Source organism: Equus quagga, chromosome 6 (assembly GCF_021613505.1).
Source record: "Equus quagga isolate Etosha38 chromosome 6, UCLA_HA_Equagga_1.0, whole genome shotgun sequence".
NCBI classification, from domain to species: domain Eukaryota; kingdom Metazoa; phylum Chordata; class Mammalia; order Perissodactyla; family Equidae; genus Equus; species Equus quagga.
In genome coordinates this window covers 83,666,191-83,680,433 of record NC_060272.1, presented here as the reverse complement: position 1 = coordinate 83,680,433, position 14,243 = coordinate 83,666,191, and the positions used below count along the sequence as shown (strand labels likewise).

Genomic DNA, 14,243 nt, shown 5'->3' with positions numbered 1-14,243 from the left:
CTGCAAGGGACGCCGGGACCGAGTACCCTGGTCTAGGTTAAGTCTCCTGAGTGAATGTCGGGTTCAGCCCCAGTAATCAGCTGGTGCAACATGAGGCCGTGTCATTACTGAGCGGGCTCCAAGCTGCCGTGTGGTCATTTCGCCTTGCGTTGGCTCTGAAGATGGGCAGAACAGAGATCCCTTTCAAGAAAACTCCCCTTAGTGTTGTGAACGACACTTGACAAGCCCACAGTGCTGGGCCTAATGTTGTTCGCAGACGCTGCGTCCTTCTGAAACACGCCGAGGATTCCCGCCCCGCCGAGCGGGCTCGGGGCCTGTGGTCAGAAACGGTTTGGACCGCGGGCTACTGCTTCGAAGCCTGCGGTGGGCTTTGCCCCTCAGGGCCGCCTCTTGCTGATTCGGTGGGGCAGATGGACATGGGGCTTTCGTCGTGTGGTTGTCCACAGCCCAGGGAAGACAGCAGAAGCAGAGGGCCGAAAGAGGGAGGAGGCAGGGGGTTCCAGATCAGAGTTCCTCCGCCAGCCAGAGCCCTGTGTGGACACTGCCAGGAGGCAGGCCTTGGTCGGCTGGTAACAACACCAAGCAGATTAACCGCACAACAGAGAACCAGCCTGTCAGCCCCCGAGAAGCAAAGGACAAGCATGTTTGATTCCAAGGACAGGGGTGCCAGCCCCAGGCCGACTGGATCCCTTCTGAAATAGGAGCGCTCCCTAGGCCTCTGGCTGCCACGGGGCGGCGGGGGCCGGAGCTGCGTCTGGGGCGACGTCCTAGGGCCGCCGGGCCCTCCTGCAGCTGGGGGGGCCTCGTCAGTAGGGAGGGGTGGCCCCTGACCGCGGTCGCCCTGCAGGCAGGAGGTTGGTGCCCGCCTCAGCTGGATGAAAAACTGCCCGCGGGTTTCCCCAGGTCCGGGAGGGGCCCGACGGCTCGGGGAGCGGCGCTGGCTGGGGAGGCTCGGGAGCACGGGCGGCCACTCCGAGCGGCTCGTCTTGAGCCTAACGTGGCGGAGGAGCGTCCGACATTCCCGTCCCCCGCCGGGCGGGGCGCAGCGCCGGCGCCGCTCGTCCTGGAAACCGCCCCGGGGGCGCCGGCAGGCCCTGTGGAGCCACCGGCCTCGGAGCCGCCCCGCCCGCGCGGGTCGGGAGGCGCTGCCAGCAGGGGGCGCCCGGCCGTGTCCTCCCGCCGCCGCCGCGAGGCCCGCGCGGTGTGGACGGCCGCCGGCCCGGCCCGGCCCTGCTGCGGGTCCTCCCCCCGCCCCCACGGCCGCCACGCGCCCCAAGGTGTGAGGCGTTGTCCGGCCGTACCACAGGGGCTGTGTCCATGTGGTAAAGAGCAGGAGGACGGACAACGCAGGTGTTTAAAAATCTTGACTGTGAAACACAGTAGGGGTGAAAGTGCAGAACTTGCTCGTCACCACCACCTCAGGCCCGGATTTTCTCAGAAGCCTGTCCACGCGCCCACGCCAGCACAGCCTCCCCCTCTGAAAGCCGGGTGGCGCCTCAAGCCCCACGCCCCAAGGGGCGGCAGGCTCCCCCTCCGCCCTGGGTGCAGAGCTGGCACCTGGGGGATGGAGTGCTTCTCGAGCGGCTGCTGCGGGCTGTCACTTCGCAGGCAGGGAAGAGAAGGACGGCCATCTTCCTCGGTCCCTAGCTAGCCTCTGGGAAGGGACGGGATGAGGAGAGAGAGACGGACACAAGGGTCAGCCCCAAGCCCAGTGTTCTTCCCACACCCTCCTGAAGTTTCCAGTTCGGGGACTAGGCCCGTGGGGAAAGCTGCCAGGAGAGGGGCAAGGAAAGGCCAGAGGGCACGTGTTCCTCCGCGGGGGCCACAGGAGCTACACTAAGTGTGTGCTGTGTGCTACTGTGCTCGGCCATGCCCGGGGCAGGGCCGGCGAGCTGCTCAGTGCAACACGGTGACCATGCGCAGCGGGGCTTAAGTGAGTCCGTGAAAACGTGGCGGGCATAGAAGTGTCTTAGAAAGCTTTACTAGGTCTCCTGCACAGGTGGAGACGGCAAGACTTGAGATGCCATGGGATCAGGTTCAAGGTCCCCAGGAAGGCGCTAGTGGAAACAGAAACAGAAGCTTGGCTCTCCCAGGGCCTGGTGGAGCCTAAGGGCCTAGCAGCTCCTGAGGCCTCTGCCCGGCCCAGGCTGCCTCCCGTCTCCCATGGCTCCGGGAAAGCCTTTTTCTTGGCCACTAAGTTTCCTGTGACTCAAGGCAATAGGATTTTCCCTGACCAAACCACAAGGGCTCTGGAACCCATCACAGCTCTACCACGGGCGAAGCAGGCCCTGTGGTGGGGGAGCGCAGCTCAAGCCATGGAGCAGAGAACCGGCCGCCTCTTTAGCGTTGTTTCTTTGCAAAAATGTGGCCTGATATTGGAAGACTGACTTGGGAGCCCAAAGTCGTTAGTAAGCTGGGGAATGCCTATCACATGAGAGTGGAGGGGCATCAACTTACACGTATGTCTGTCTCTCAGGGGCTCTGAGATTCTCAAATGACTCAGCCACCCAGGTAGGGAGAACAGACACCCCCCCAGAGGCACCCAGGACACCTCGGCCAGAAGTAAGCACTGCCCATGCTCAGGGGACCTCACTCGCAGTGCTGAACAGTCCGCACAACTGTGCTGCTGGCCCTGGTCTGCACTTTGCTGGCCGCTAAGATGCTGGCAGCATTAGAGGAACCGGAAGGAAAACCTTTAAGGTATCTGAGGTAAGTCCTAAATTCTCAGCAGTGCAGAGTGGTCAGAACCTGGATGTTCTGCTGGTGAGGGAGGTGGAACCCCCTCCCCTGGCTCCATCTTGACCCAGGACCCGCCACCAGGGCAGAAAGACATTGCTCCAGGGCTTTCACCCAGCATCTCTAGAAGGCCTGGAGGGACCTGAGATGACTGCTGAGCAGGCTCTGTTACAGCACACCTGCAGGCGGCGCTCCTCCCACTGCACCTGTGCCAGTGGCACCCCTGGAGTTGGATGGTACACAGCTGGCGAGGGCGTGGCGAGCCTGTCTATGAACTCTGCAAAGGTTTAGCATGAACTTTCCTGGGGAGACAGATCGACTTCAGCCTCTATCAAATAGTCCACAGGGGCCACTAATGTAAAAAAAATTCAAGAAACACTGTCTACTGGGGCTTGGAACTGAAACACTGCCAGAAGGGGTGTCCATCTCGTCCCTTCCCCAACCCAGTCATCCCCCCGGGTCAGTGACAGGAGGGCCCAGCTCGGTCAGGGCTGAAATCCCAATACTCAGTGGAAGAACGAGACAGAAACTCTTGCTGAGGCCGAGGCCTGGGCCAGAGGCAACAAGCTTAGATTGCACCTTGAGAGGATTTCTGTTGGTGAGCACTGTGCTGTCCAGAAGAGATCTTCTTTGGGAGTCTAGCCCCTGCGGATCCCGAGCCAGATTAAAAGCCGGTCTAGAAAGGTTATAGCCCGAGACAGCCAACCATCGCTGGAAAATGGAGGAGACAGCCAGAGTTGTATTTACAACTCTAGAACCTGTCTTAGGGAGTTACTGCGTATGGCAAGGACTAGTTTAACATGGCAGCTAGAGAAAAGGCCCCAAGGTCCATGCTCTAAACTCCTTGTTAACTGCAAGGCAAATCTGGCGTTGGTCAGAGCAGAATCACCCTGAACCAGTGATCCAGGGTGGCCACCAGCCACCCCCCACCCAGTCCTGTCCTGCCCAACAGTGCTCTGTGAACACTCCACTGCTACTTAAGGATATGCCAATCCCTGGCCTGCCTACAGTGCCTCGGTGTGTCGTCCAGCTGTCACAAGAGACCCCTCACTCTGAGGGTTAGAGACAACAGGCATGGTATTCTCTCCATGGCTTCACTGTAGGGGACAAGCCAGGGCCAGGCGGAAAGGCAGCTCGCTCACCCACTCATGACTACTCAGGACCTTGTTCCCAGGGGTGAGCACACTGCTGCTCTCTCTCTAAGTGAAACCTTTCCTCTGGCCCCTTCCTCTGCCCGCTGGGGCTTGGGCCAGGGCAGAACAAGGCAGGAGAACAATATTCACTTTAGCAGGGCCCCAGAGCAGCCGTCGCCGCCTCCATGACACTGCTCAGTGAAGCTGATCAGTGGTTCCCAACTGGGGGCAGCACTGCCTCCTGAAGGAGGTTGAAAATGCATGGGGGTGTCTGGATCAGCCAATGGTTGGGAACAGGACTGGCAGTTGGTAGGTGGGGGATGCCAGGGATTCCAGACCGGCTGCATTTTCCAGAGTCCTACGCAAGGAAGAATCATCCGGCCCGAAAAGTCATCTTGTTTTAAGTCGGGAAGCACACCCATGATGAGAAGAAACTACTGTCTTTCTCCAATAAAACAGTGCACAAGGCATATGACCGCTTCCACTCTTTCTTTTCCCACCCAAAGCCTCTCCCCATTTAAAAATATGATATTTGGCCATTAGAAGAAGCCGAGGGGCCAAGGCCAGTGCCCTGGTGGTAGCCAGCCCATGTAGGGGCTGGCCCTGCCCGGTGGGAGGCCTCCTTACCTGGGCATTTCAGTGTGGATGGAGCACCCGTCATCCAGAAGCATGTCAAAGCCATGCAGACTTGCTAGCAAAGAGACGAGACACAGTTAGAGACAGGCAGGTGTTCAGACATGCTGCAGGAGTGGAAGCATCTTCATTCCCACGTGCTGGGCCAGCATCCTCAGTGAAGGAGGTGGGGTGTCAGGAGGAACTGGGAACTGTTTGCCTAAAGGGTCCATTTGCTCCCCCCAAAAATCTGAGAAAAATGGTGAGACTATAACATAGGGACATAGTGCGCCACCACTTAGAAGACAAATGCCCCACATCTGAATAATGGGGCAGCTGAAAGAGGACTACACATAGCAGGGAGCGACACTGACCCACGCCCCAGGGCACTGGGGCCAGTGTCCTGCTATCAGTTAACCAGCTCCACACTGTCAGTCAGCTGCTCATGGGGGAGGGAGAGAGCACATGGTCACTGTCCTTTCAGAGAGCGAGAAGACAGTATTTTTACTTTTCTATTAAACATCTATGGCTCTTAGTATGTGCCAGGGGCTTGTTCTAAGTAATTAACAAATATTAACTCATTTAATCCTCATACAACCACATTAGATATTGTCATTCTGGCCCAAATCAAACAGCTAATAAGTGGCAGAGCAAAGGTTTGCACCCAGTCTGGATCCAGAATCCATGCTCTGAACAATTATACTAAGCTGCTTTTTCTTTTTTTTTGAGGAAGATTAGCCCTGAGCTAACATCTGCTGCCAATCCTCCTCTTTTTGCTGAGGAAGACTGGCCCTGAGCCAACATCTGTGCCCATCTTCCTCTACTTTATATGTGGGACACCTGCCACAGCATGGCTTGACAAGCGATGCCATGTCCGCACCCGGGATCCAAACCGGCGAACCCTGGGCCGCCGAAGCAGAATGTGCCCACTTAACCCTGTGCCACTGGGCCAGCCCCTAAGTTGCTTTTTGACCCAGTGTATGTCAAAAGCTTTAAAATTTTGCATATCCTTGACCCAGAAATGCCTTTCTTAAGAATTTATCCTAAGGGAATAAGCAGTCCCACCCAGGAAGAATTTACATTCGAGAACGTTTATGCAGCATTATAATCATAAAAAGTTGGAGACCACCTACACGGGCCGCAAGGGGAGAGGAAGATTATGGAAGGCATGGGGCGCCGCACCTCTGTGGAGGACTGCTCCCACCACACTGCCCTCCAGGGCACAGCGGCGCTCAGACCCAGAGGAGAAGAGCAAGCAGTCACTGGGCATCAGGACCCACGTGGGCACTGGGTCCCCCAAATTAAGTGGAAGCCCTAACCCCCAATATAGCTCAGAATGTGACTGTAGGATGGGTCCTAATTCAATCTGGCTGGGGCCATAAGAAAAGGAGATGAGGACAGACAGGACACCAGGAATTGGAGCCCAGAGAAAGCCCAAGGAGAGAGGCCTCAGAAGAAACCAGCCCTGCTGACACTTTGGACTTCCAGCCCCCAGCACAGCGAGACAATAAACGTCTGGGGTTGAGGTCCGTGGCGTTCTGCGACAGCAGCGCTAGCACCCCTGCACCCAGGGTTCCAGCCGCTTTTACCACACCCGCCATGACTCAGACCGGTCAGGAGGTGAACACAGCAAACCCGAAGGCGGCTTGGTTAATACTTTTAATTACATGATTACAATTATACAACTTCCACTATTCAATATTCTGTATAAAACCAGTTACAATGCACAATATTTTCAAATGCAACAATATGTATCAAACTAATAGATAATGCAAAGTTTACAGGCCATTATGAAGCTTTATCTTAAAAATCCCTTCAGGAAAATAAACAGTCATTCAACCACTTCTCTCAGCTTTATAAAATATGATTAGAAATATACAGTTTAATTGAAAAAAACAAGACTGATCAAATACTGATTAATCAGTTACATTTTAAAACTTTTAATAATCTGTACATGAGTGTAAGTTAGATAAAAGTCTGCAAATTATTAATATAAAACCGCAGTACTATAATAGATGAACATGTCTGCTGACAGTGAATTCTACCGGGCAATGAAGGAAGTAATTTCCTACACAGTAGAGGCGAACCGTCCAGGCTTTCACACACGTCTGCACGTCTCCCTTAGCGATGCGGAGATACCCAGACTGAGGAGAGACGGAAGAGCAGCGGCTAGCCTCACCAGGACAGCTTTTGTGGCAGAGAGCTATTAAAGGACGAGGATATGTTTTTCAAGTTGTTTTCGATGAGCACTGCTTTCTGAAATGCAATGATTACTTTTAAAAATGTATGAAGAGAAGCAGTTAAGCTACTTTCAAAACAAACATCAAGGAGCGCATTGTCATCTGCCATGAATGGTCACTCGAGCGAAGCAGAGGCTCCAGGAGCTCTTGGCACACGCCACCCAGGACGCCTGGGTCGCACGGCACTAAGGCCCCGGTCTCCAGTCCCAAGGCCAACACACTCGCCTCGTGAGAACACTGGGGGACTCCTCCAAAACTTACCTGGGCCCAAGAAAAGAGGTAGAAATCACCCCTGTGAGTGGGGGAGGAGGGCAGGGGAGGCAGCGAGGGCTGGCAGGCTGAGGGGATCAAGTTAGAGCAGAGTCTCTGGACACAAGAGCAGCGGGCCGCGCGGAAGCAGCTACATATGACGAGTAAGGCTACCTGCATAGTGAGGCACTGCTCAGGACCGAGCCCCTCACGGACAGTGAGGACAGCTTCCCAGGTTTCTTTAGCATTACAAAATCGAAGTCTGTCTCTGCTGCTAGGTACCCAGTTCTGCAGACACCCTTCCTTCAGACTCTCGCTGATTTGAGTCCCCAGAATGCTCTGAGGGCACCGAGAAATATTCATTTCTAACTTTAATTCCAATGGAAACTGTCGAGGTGTACTTTCAAAGCTATTTAAGGCTCTTAAGTTAAAGGAATCTCTCCATCTGACATGTCCTCTTTCATATTCCATAGCAACAAGGTCTTCTGTGACAAGGACTCAAAGTTAGATTGTGGGCGTGAGGGAGTTTCAGCTGGGGGAGGAAAGAGTCCACTCTGATTCACAGCAGGAAGAACTTCCCATCGTCAGACCCAGAGACTTCCTGGACTCTAGACATGTCTCCAGGACGCTTAACACTGTGCTGTGCAACCCTCCCGAAGCACACACGGCACGTCCTTCCCGTGCTCGAGGGGGCTTCTGTATCAGATCACCAGTTCCCTGTGACTGCCTCCAGGGAGCCTGTTACATACAAGGACTTTTACAAAGAGTCACAGTGATAGCAATTCTACTTGGAAACATGAGCAGCCAACACGAAAAGGCAATTTGTCAAACAAAAAGCACTGTGGTTAACACTGAAGCCCAAATGTTTCACTCTTGGCCAAGACACCGATGGCTTATTCGCTGTGAAGAAGACAGACATTTGCTTGTTCTGACGTAATAAAAAGCCAAACCAAGAACAGAAGTTTGATTTTTCACAACTACCTGTATTATTTATACAGGCAATGGCCTTTAAAAGTATAAAGGGAAGAAGAGTTGCCCTGAGAATCCCACCGTTTCACCTCCGGGCACAGTCTGAGTATTTAGTATCGTCTCCCAGCACGAGAGAGTAAACAGAATGTTTCTCCTCCCACCCAAAGCTTCTCAAAGAGCGTCTTCCCCCAGGCAAGTGGGTCTCTGTGTCTACTCACTTCCAGGGATAGACAACCACAGTTCTTCTGAGGTCTGGTCCGCAGTGTTTAAAAGACAGCGTGACTGGGGGGAAGAGCTGCTTGTTGGGCCAAAACTGTGGCATCTTCCATCTCCCCTCGAAGCCATTCAACCTGACAACTTACTCCAAGAGAGTAAATACCAAAACGGAGCTGTGGCCTTCCAATTACTTTTGCCACTAACAGCCTTCGATTTGTTTATTCCAATCACTTCTTATTCCTCATAGTTTTGTTAAAAAGGCAGCTTTTTAAAATGAAAGTGGCTCCTGGTCTGACTCCCTCCTCTCACGATGTGAAGGCATTTGCCTTTCCACACCGCGCCCCCTTGTTCTCCGACCCAGGACAGGCACACAGTGAGCAAGAGCTAGAGCCACTCACTTCCTACCCGGGAGTGACCAACGTGCTCGCAAAATATTCTTTTATTTTGGGCCCCATTTTTTTTTAAAGCAGCAAACTGTTTTTGTGATTGCTTTCTATCACAGACTCTGCTGTTTCTGTAGGGTTGAGGGGAGAAGGCACTCTGGAAAGATCTATTAGTTGTATTCTCTAACCAAAGGCAACAGTGAGTTTCTTATTTACAAACAACAGAAATCCAGATGCAAATAAGTGGCACTGAAATCAAAGGGTACAGAACAAAAACAATCCATGATGCTACAGAGAAAGACCCTAATAGAGTGGTAATTTTTTTTTTATTTTTAAAAAGCCACCATTATTTGGGATTGCTGTTTCCAAGGGGAAACCCCGACAGTGTGGGGTTTTTATGCATGGAAGGAAATACGGTTTTTATTTGTATGACTGGACAACCAACAGCAGGCAGCCCTGGCGTTCTTCAGTCCCTAAATGACATAAAAAGGAACGACTGACAACAATCTTTCCACTATGCTGCCAGTTTCTCCTCCTGAGTCTTCTAAAGCTATCATTAATATCTTCCTGCAAGGTTTAGGTTAGAAAAGTACCACTTTCTATCACAACATGCAACAGTCTTTAAATGTGGTTTTCACAGATTCTTGTTAATAAAGCACTCTTTGGTGGAAGACAAGCAGCTTGGGTACCTAACAAAGTTAACATTACGACAGTATTACAAATACGAAAGTGAAGATGATTAAACCAAACAGTATCAAATTACAGAAAGTAGCATTTCAGTAATGCCTGTTTTATCTTTATAAATTTTGACACAGGGTAAACAGAAAATAAATACGTAAAAAAACCCCATCGGAGCCTCAATTCTTCTGCAGGCCAGCAGCTACAGTGATTGCCATCACAGGCACACGCGCCACAGACGGGCCGGCTCTCCCGCTGACAGAGAGCTGCCTGTCTACACCTGAGACCAAATGCACAACTGCTTTTTTGTTGTTAAACTTGAGACGTTTCTAGAAAGGAGAGTCGGGCAGGCTTCGAGTCCTTCACTTGTACCCAAACTCATGTAGTTATTTAAACTCCAGCGGACATTTTCTTCCTTGAAAAAACTTCTTAGGTGGAAAGCAGCTAAGGCTTTTACAATTTTGTTTTGTTTCCAGATAAATTGTGCTAAGTCTTGTGGTGGTTTTCTGTTCCTAGAGTCTTCCTTCAGTTCTGGTCACAGGTTTTTACTTAACGCAAGACTGTTTTAGTCCTTGAAATGGAGGGACTACAGGGGGGAAAAAAAAAAGGATTTTACCATGAAGGTTTTCAAACTTCCTATTTGTAGTTATCAAGGACAAGGAAGGCAACACAATAACAATATTGACATGCTAAAAAGTAGACACTTTGTACAATTTTTTAATGACAAGTACTTTGGAAAAGACAGTACAATATCAACCAGAAAGTAAAGACAAACAGGAGAGAAAGGCAGAGCAGAAAAAAGTTCAGTTCTGCAAAAAATAAAAAAACAATAAAAAACAATAAAAAAAGAAGGGAGGGCAAAAGCAGCTGAGCAATGAGAGTACCATAATGCCATTAAGGGCATTTGCTGCAAAGCAGTCCTTTTCCTTCTTTCCCTCTGAGGAACCAGGCTGTGGGAAAAGTGGAAAGAACGAAAGACAAAGAGTGTTACTTGATTACTTCCAAAGCAGGAACTCGGTTACAGAAAAGCTCTGGCACCTCAAGTAGTTTCCAGTTCAGCAGAGCGAAGCAGCCCGAGCCTGGCTCCCGCATCCTCGGAGCACCCTGCAGGCTGCGAGGGACACCCACGCCACCTCCTAGTCACCTCCTAACCCTCACCCAGGACGCAGCCGAGGATGCAGCCAGGAGACGCCTCGCCGGGATGCCCGAAGGTAAACACTTGACCTTGACTGATTCTCACCCTTCCTCCCTTCTTTCCTTCCTCAATTTATTACATTACACTTTCAACTAAACGGTAACTTTCAGAGAAAAACTAAAGCAAAAGAAGAGTCAGAAAAGCCACTTCCAATCTGGAGGTGACCCTCACTTGCACGGTGCTGACGCTCTATCAGGGCAGCTCGTCTGAACTGATCAGACAGTCTTCAGAGACCCCAACAGAGTACTGAGTATAAAGATCCAGGTCAGTTGGTAGAGTCAAGTGGGAAAATATCTTGAATTTCAAAAGGAAATTAATATCTTAAAAGATAAGAGATAACCAGCATTCTAACAAAAGAATATTTAGACACAACATTCTGGGACTTCTACACTGATGTACATTTAGAGACAATGGCAATAACAAAAAAGCCCAGAGGTGACTGAACAGACACTGAGATCTGAGACTCCAAGGGACAAGAAGCAGCGACAGGCATGAGAGGATGGCAAAAGTCACAAATGAGAAGACTCAAGAAGCCAAAGTCCTAAATGTGGCTACTCCCGATGGAAGGGCTTGTGAAAAGACTCATGCTTTCAGAGGCCAGGAGCCTGGGCATTCATCTTTCCCCAAATATGAATAATTAGGTACAGAATATCCCAAAGCAATGAACATGAGGTTGGTTTGGCAGGTGGAGCAGAAAATGATGGTTCCTAATGATGCAACCCGGAATTTAAAAAAAGCACTTGTATGTGACATTTTTCTTAGAAAATGGATGAATTTATAACTAAGGAAAAAAAAAAAAGACAGAAATGAAAGAATGCCCCAAAGAAAAAGCCTAAGCCTACAGAAACGTGTACTTGACAGGTGAGTCGTGTAAAGACATGAACTGAACTGAATGGGATCAGATGAGGCGGCTGCAGGTTCTCAGTTGGAGGCACAATGATGAAACTTTCAAGACTCAGTCTGAGAGAGCTCTTCAGAGAGTTCATGCAAGAACCCTGAAATTCAGGACAATTCTATTTAGCCAATTCTTCACTGAATTTATTAATTCTCAAAAGAGGAACATTAAAAATGACTTTACAGCTCTAATAAGAAGTGGGAGGTGTAGAAGCCAGTTAATTCATTTCTTCCGAGTTGAGAAAGGGGATGAGGAAGGTGCCACACAGACCCCCTCGGCACTGAGGGTCAGCGCGCCCCTTCCACCCGACACTGCAGTGCTCCCGTCCTGAGCCGCCACAGCCACACCAGGGCGGAGCTCATCACAATGGACTGAAGCTTAGATGGGGCTGATGTTCGGTGGGTACACAGGGAATAAGCACCTGCCATGAGAGAAACACGGTGGCAATCCTGCCCAACAACAAATACTTATGACAACACCCCTATTTTTTCAGTTTCCAAACTGCTCTTTTAACATGTTTCTGGAAAAGTTTTCCAAAGTTGTAGAGCCTCTCAGTAAACTGTCAAAAATCAAAAGAGCCACATCAGTGAAAAGTGAGTTTAGGTGAAGTCTTCGTCCTGGAAGCCTCTAAGAACAGAACAAGACATGGAAACGAAAGGTCCATTTCCTATGGACAACAGAGATGATGAGGATGACATGCGAACAGCAGCAACCTGCAAGAGAGGAGGCCTCCCAGACCGCAGTGACCGCAGGCTGGCAACCCTGGCGCCTTCCAAGGACTGATGAAAGTACACTGAAAGGGTGTGCTTGTTTTTACTGCTGTTCAAAGAAAAGATTTCTATTCAATATCTTAAAATTACTCAACAATCTTAGCTCACATTTTTTTGTCCCAATTCAGATTATGTCCAATTATGTTAATTCCCTCATTACCCTCCAACCCCAAACAAATCCTATTCAGTAGAAAAAAGCTTGGCTGCACGACTCCCATCAGGCCCGGGAGTGGGAGTGGGACCTGCACATAACGTGCTTGCGTCTCGTCTGGGGGCTGCAGGCGGCTCTCAGTTAAGGGAAGGTGAACACGGGCCAGAGCCCCAGAGAGGCACAGGAGGCCCTGCAGGGAGGGGTGGCTGAGCACGCCGTGAAACCCAGTGAGCTCTCACTGTCTGACTTCTTTGCCCCTCCAAATCTCTGCGAGTCCACTTCTGAATTTAAAATAAGTCTTTTTGGTTTTCAGTGCTATCCCAGACGCCTGGAAACTGCTTTGGGCCATTTCAACATTCAGTCAAGTGTGTTCAGTCTGAAGCCTACGTTAGAGCCCTCAGAGCATCTGGTCCAGGGACCTCGGGCAGACGCTCACTGCAGGAACCACCTCTGCTGAGAAGCACACGTTTAGAGCACTAGGCAAGACCTAGATGGAGAAACTGCCGCACGGCCACCCTCAGAGGAATGTGGTGTGGCTGGCACACGAGGTCCCAGCTCCCGGACTCTATGCCTCTGAAACCTGAAGAGCACAACCCAGAAAAGCAGAATTAAATGTACAAAACACACTTGACTGTAATGGAAGCCTGAGCAATTATACCTAAAAAAAATTCATTCATTCAAAACATGTCTAACTATCACCAACAGCAGGTTTTGTATTTGAATTTTTAATAGTTTAATTTACCTAAAAGTGTCAAAGTTAAGTGTCAAACTTAAAATACCCCCAATCCCCTCATTTACTGTTCAAAAGTTGTAAGAAAATGACAAAAAAGAAAAGAAAAATCCCCACTGTCCTACCAACCAGATGCCGTAAGATTACGGCATATTTTTCCTTCATCTTATTTCTATATATAGAAATGTATATATCTATAAATATTTATACATCTATACATTTCTATACATACATAAAGTACATTTTACATTTACAAAATTAGAGTAATAGTTCATAACTTTTGTGTGTAGCTCTTTTCCCTTGTTACTCCATGAGCATTTATCCAGGTTGTTAAATTTTCTTTAAAAACATGACTCTTGATTCATTTGGCATAATTCAACAACCTTTAGCCCATTTCCCATTTATCACTGCTACAAATAACATTCTGATATTATAAATGTACCTAAATCTTTGACTTTTGTCAGTTCTCTAATATTCTTCTCACGTGGAATTAGAATGTAAAAAAGAGTATAAACATTTGCTACTTTCTAATGAAGAATTTTAAATGCTAAAATCGCAAGTCGCTGCCCAGTTCTCAAATACGTGTACTGGCCAGTACTGCAGCCCCAGGTAAGAAAAAGTGTGCAGTAAAACTGTACGAAAGAATCGGCCAAGAGGGGAAAACGGCAGCACTGAACAATTCCTCAAAAGAGCAGAACACACAGGGCTCTTTGGTCGTCGGCAAGTCCCTCAGGACACAGGCTGCCCTGAGACCGCCAGAGACTCACTCAGCACCGAGGAGGGCAACGCGGCCCAGAGCCTCAGAGACGAGGGCAGGAGGTCAAAAAGAATCAAGGACAATTGTGCACATTTGGAAGTCTGGTTCAGACGACCGTCAGACCTGTTACAAGAGACACGCTGTGCCACGAGCAGGACCTTGTGCTCAGGACGCCCAGGCTGCCAGCTCCAGGCAAGACACACCCTCATGGAACGGGTGCCAGCCCTCACTCCTGAGATGACAGTGAGGAGGGTTTGCTCTTCCCTCAAAAGGGATCTGTGTTTAGAACAGACTAGAAATGAAATGTCAGGGGCCAGCCCTGTGGCCGAGTGGTTAAGTTCACCCACTCTGCTTCAGTGGCCCAGGGTTTCGCCGGTTCAGATCCTGGGCGCGGACCTAGCACTGCTCATCAAGCCAAGATGAGGCAGCATCCCATATAGCACAACCAGAAGGACCTACGACTAGAATATACAACTATATACTGGGGGGCTTTGGGGGGGAAGAGAAGAAAAAAAAAAAGATTGGCAAC

At 50.0% G+C, this 14,243-nt stretch overlaps 1 protein-coding gene across 11 annotated transcripts in view; it reads right to left on the bottom strand.

The window, feature by feature from the left end:
- Nucleotides 1-6,127: 6,127 nt before the first annotated feature.
- CDC14B (cell division cycle 14B) overlaps nt 6,128-14,243 on the bottom strand; it is a 94,241-nt gene continuing 86,125 nt past the window's right edge. For 5 of the 11 annotated variants that reach the window (XM_046664135.1, XM_046664133.1, XM_046664139.1 and 2 more), the window contains one exon: nt 6,128-9,802. Coding sequence is in view for 8 of the 11 variants with exons in the window: in XM_046664133.1 (XP_046520089.1) it covers nt 9,766-9,802 (37 nt within the window). In the remaining 3 variants the exon portion in view is untranslated. The other 6 variants (XM_046664137.1, XM_046664134.1, XM_046664141.1 and 3 more) reach the window with 4 other exon arrangements.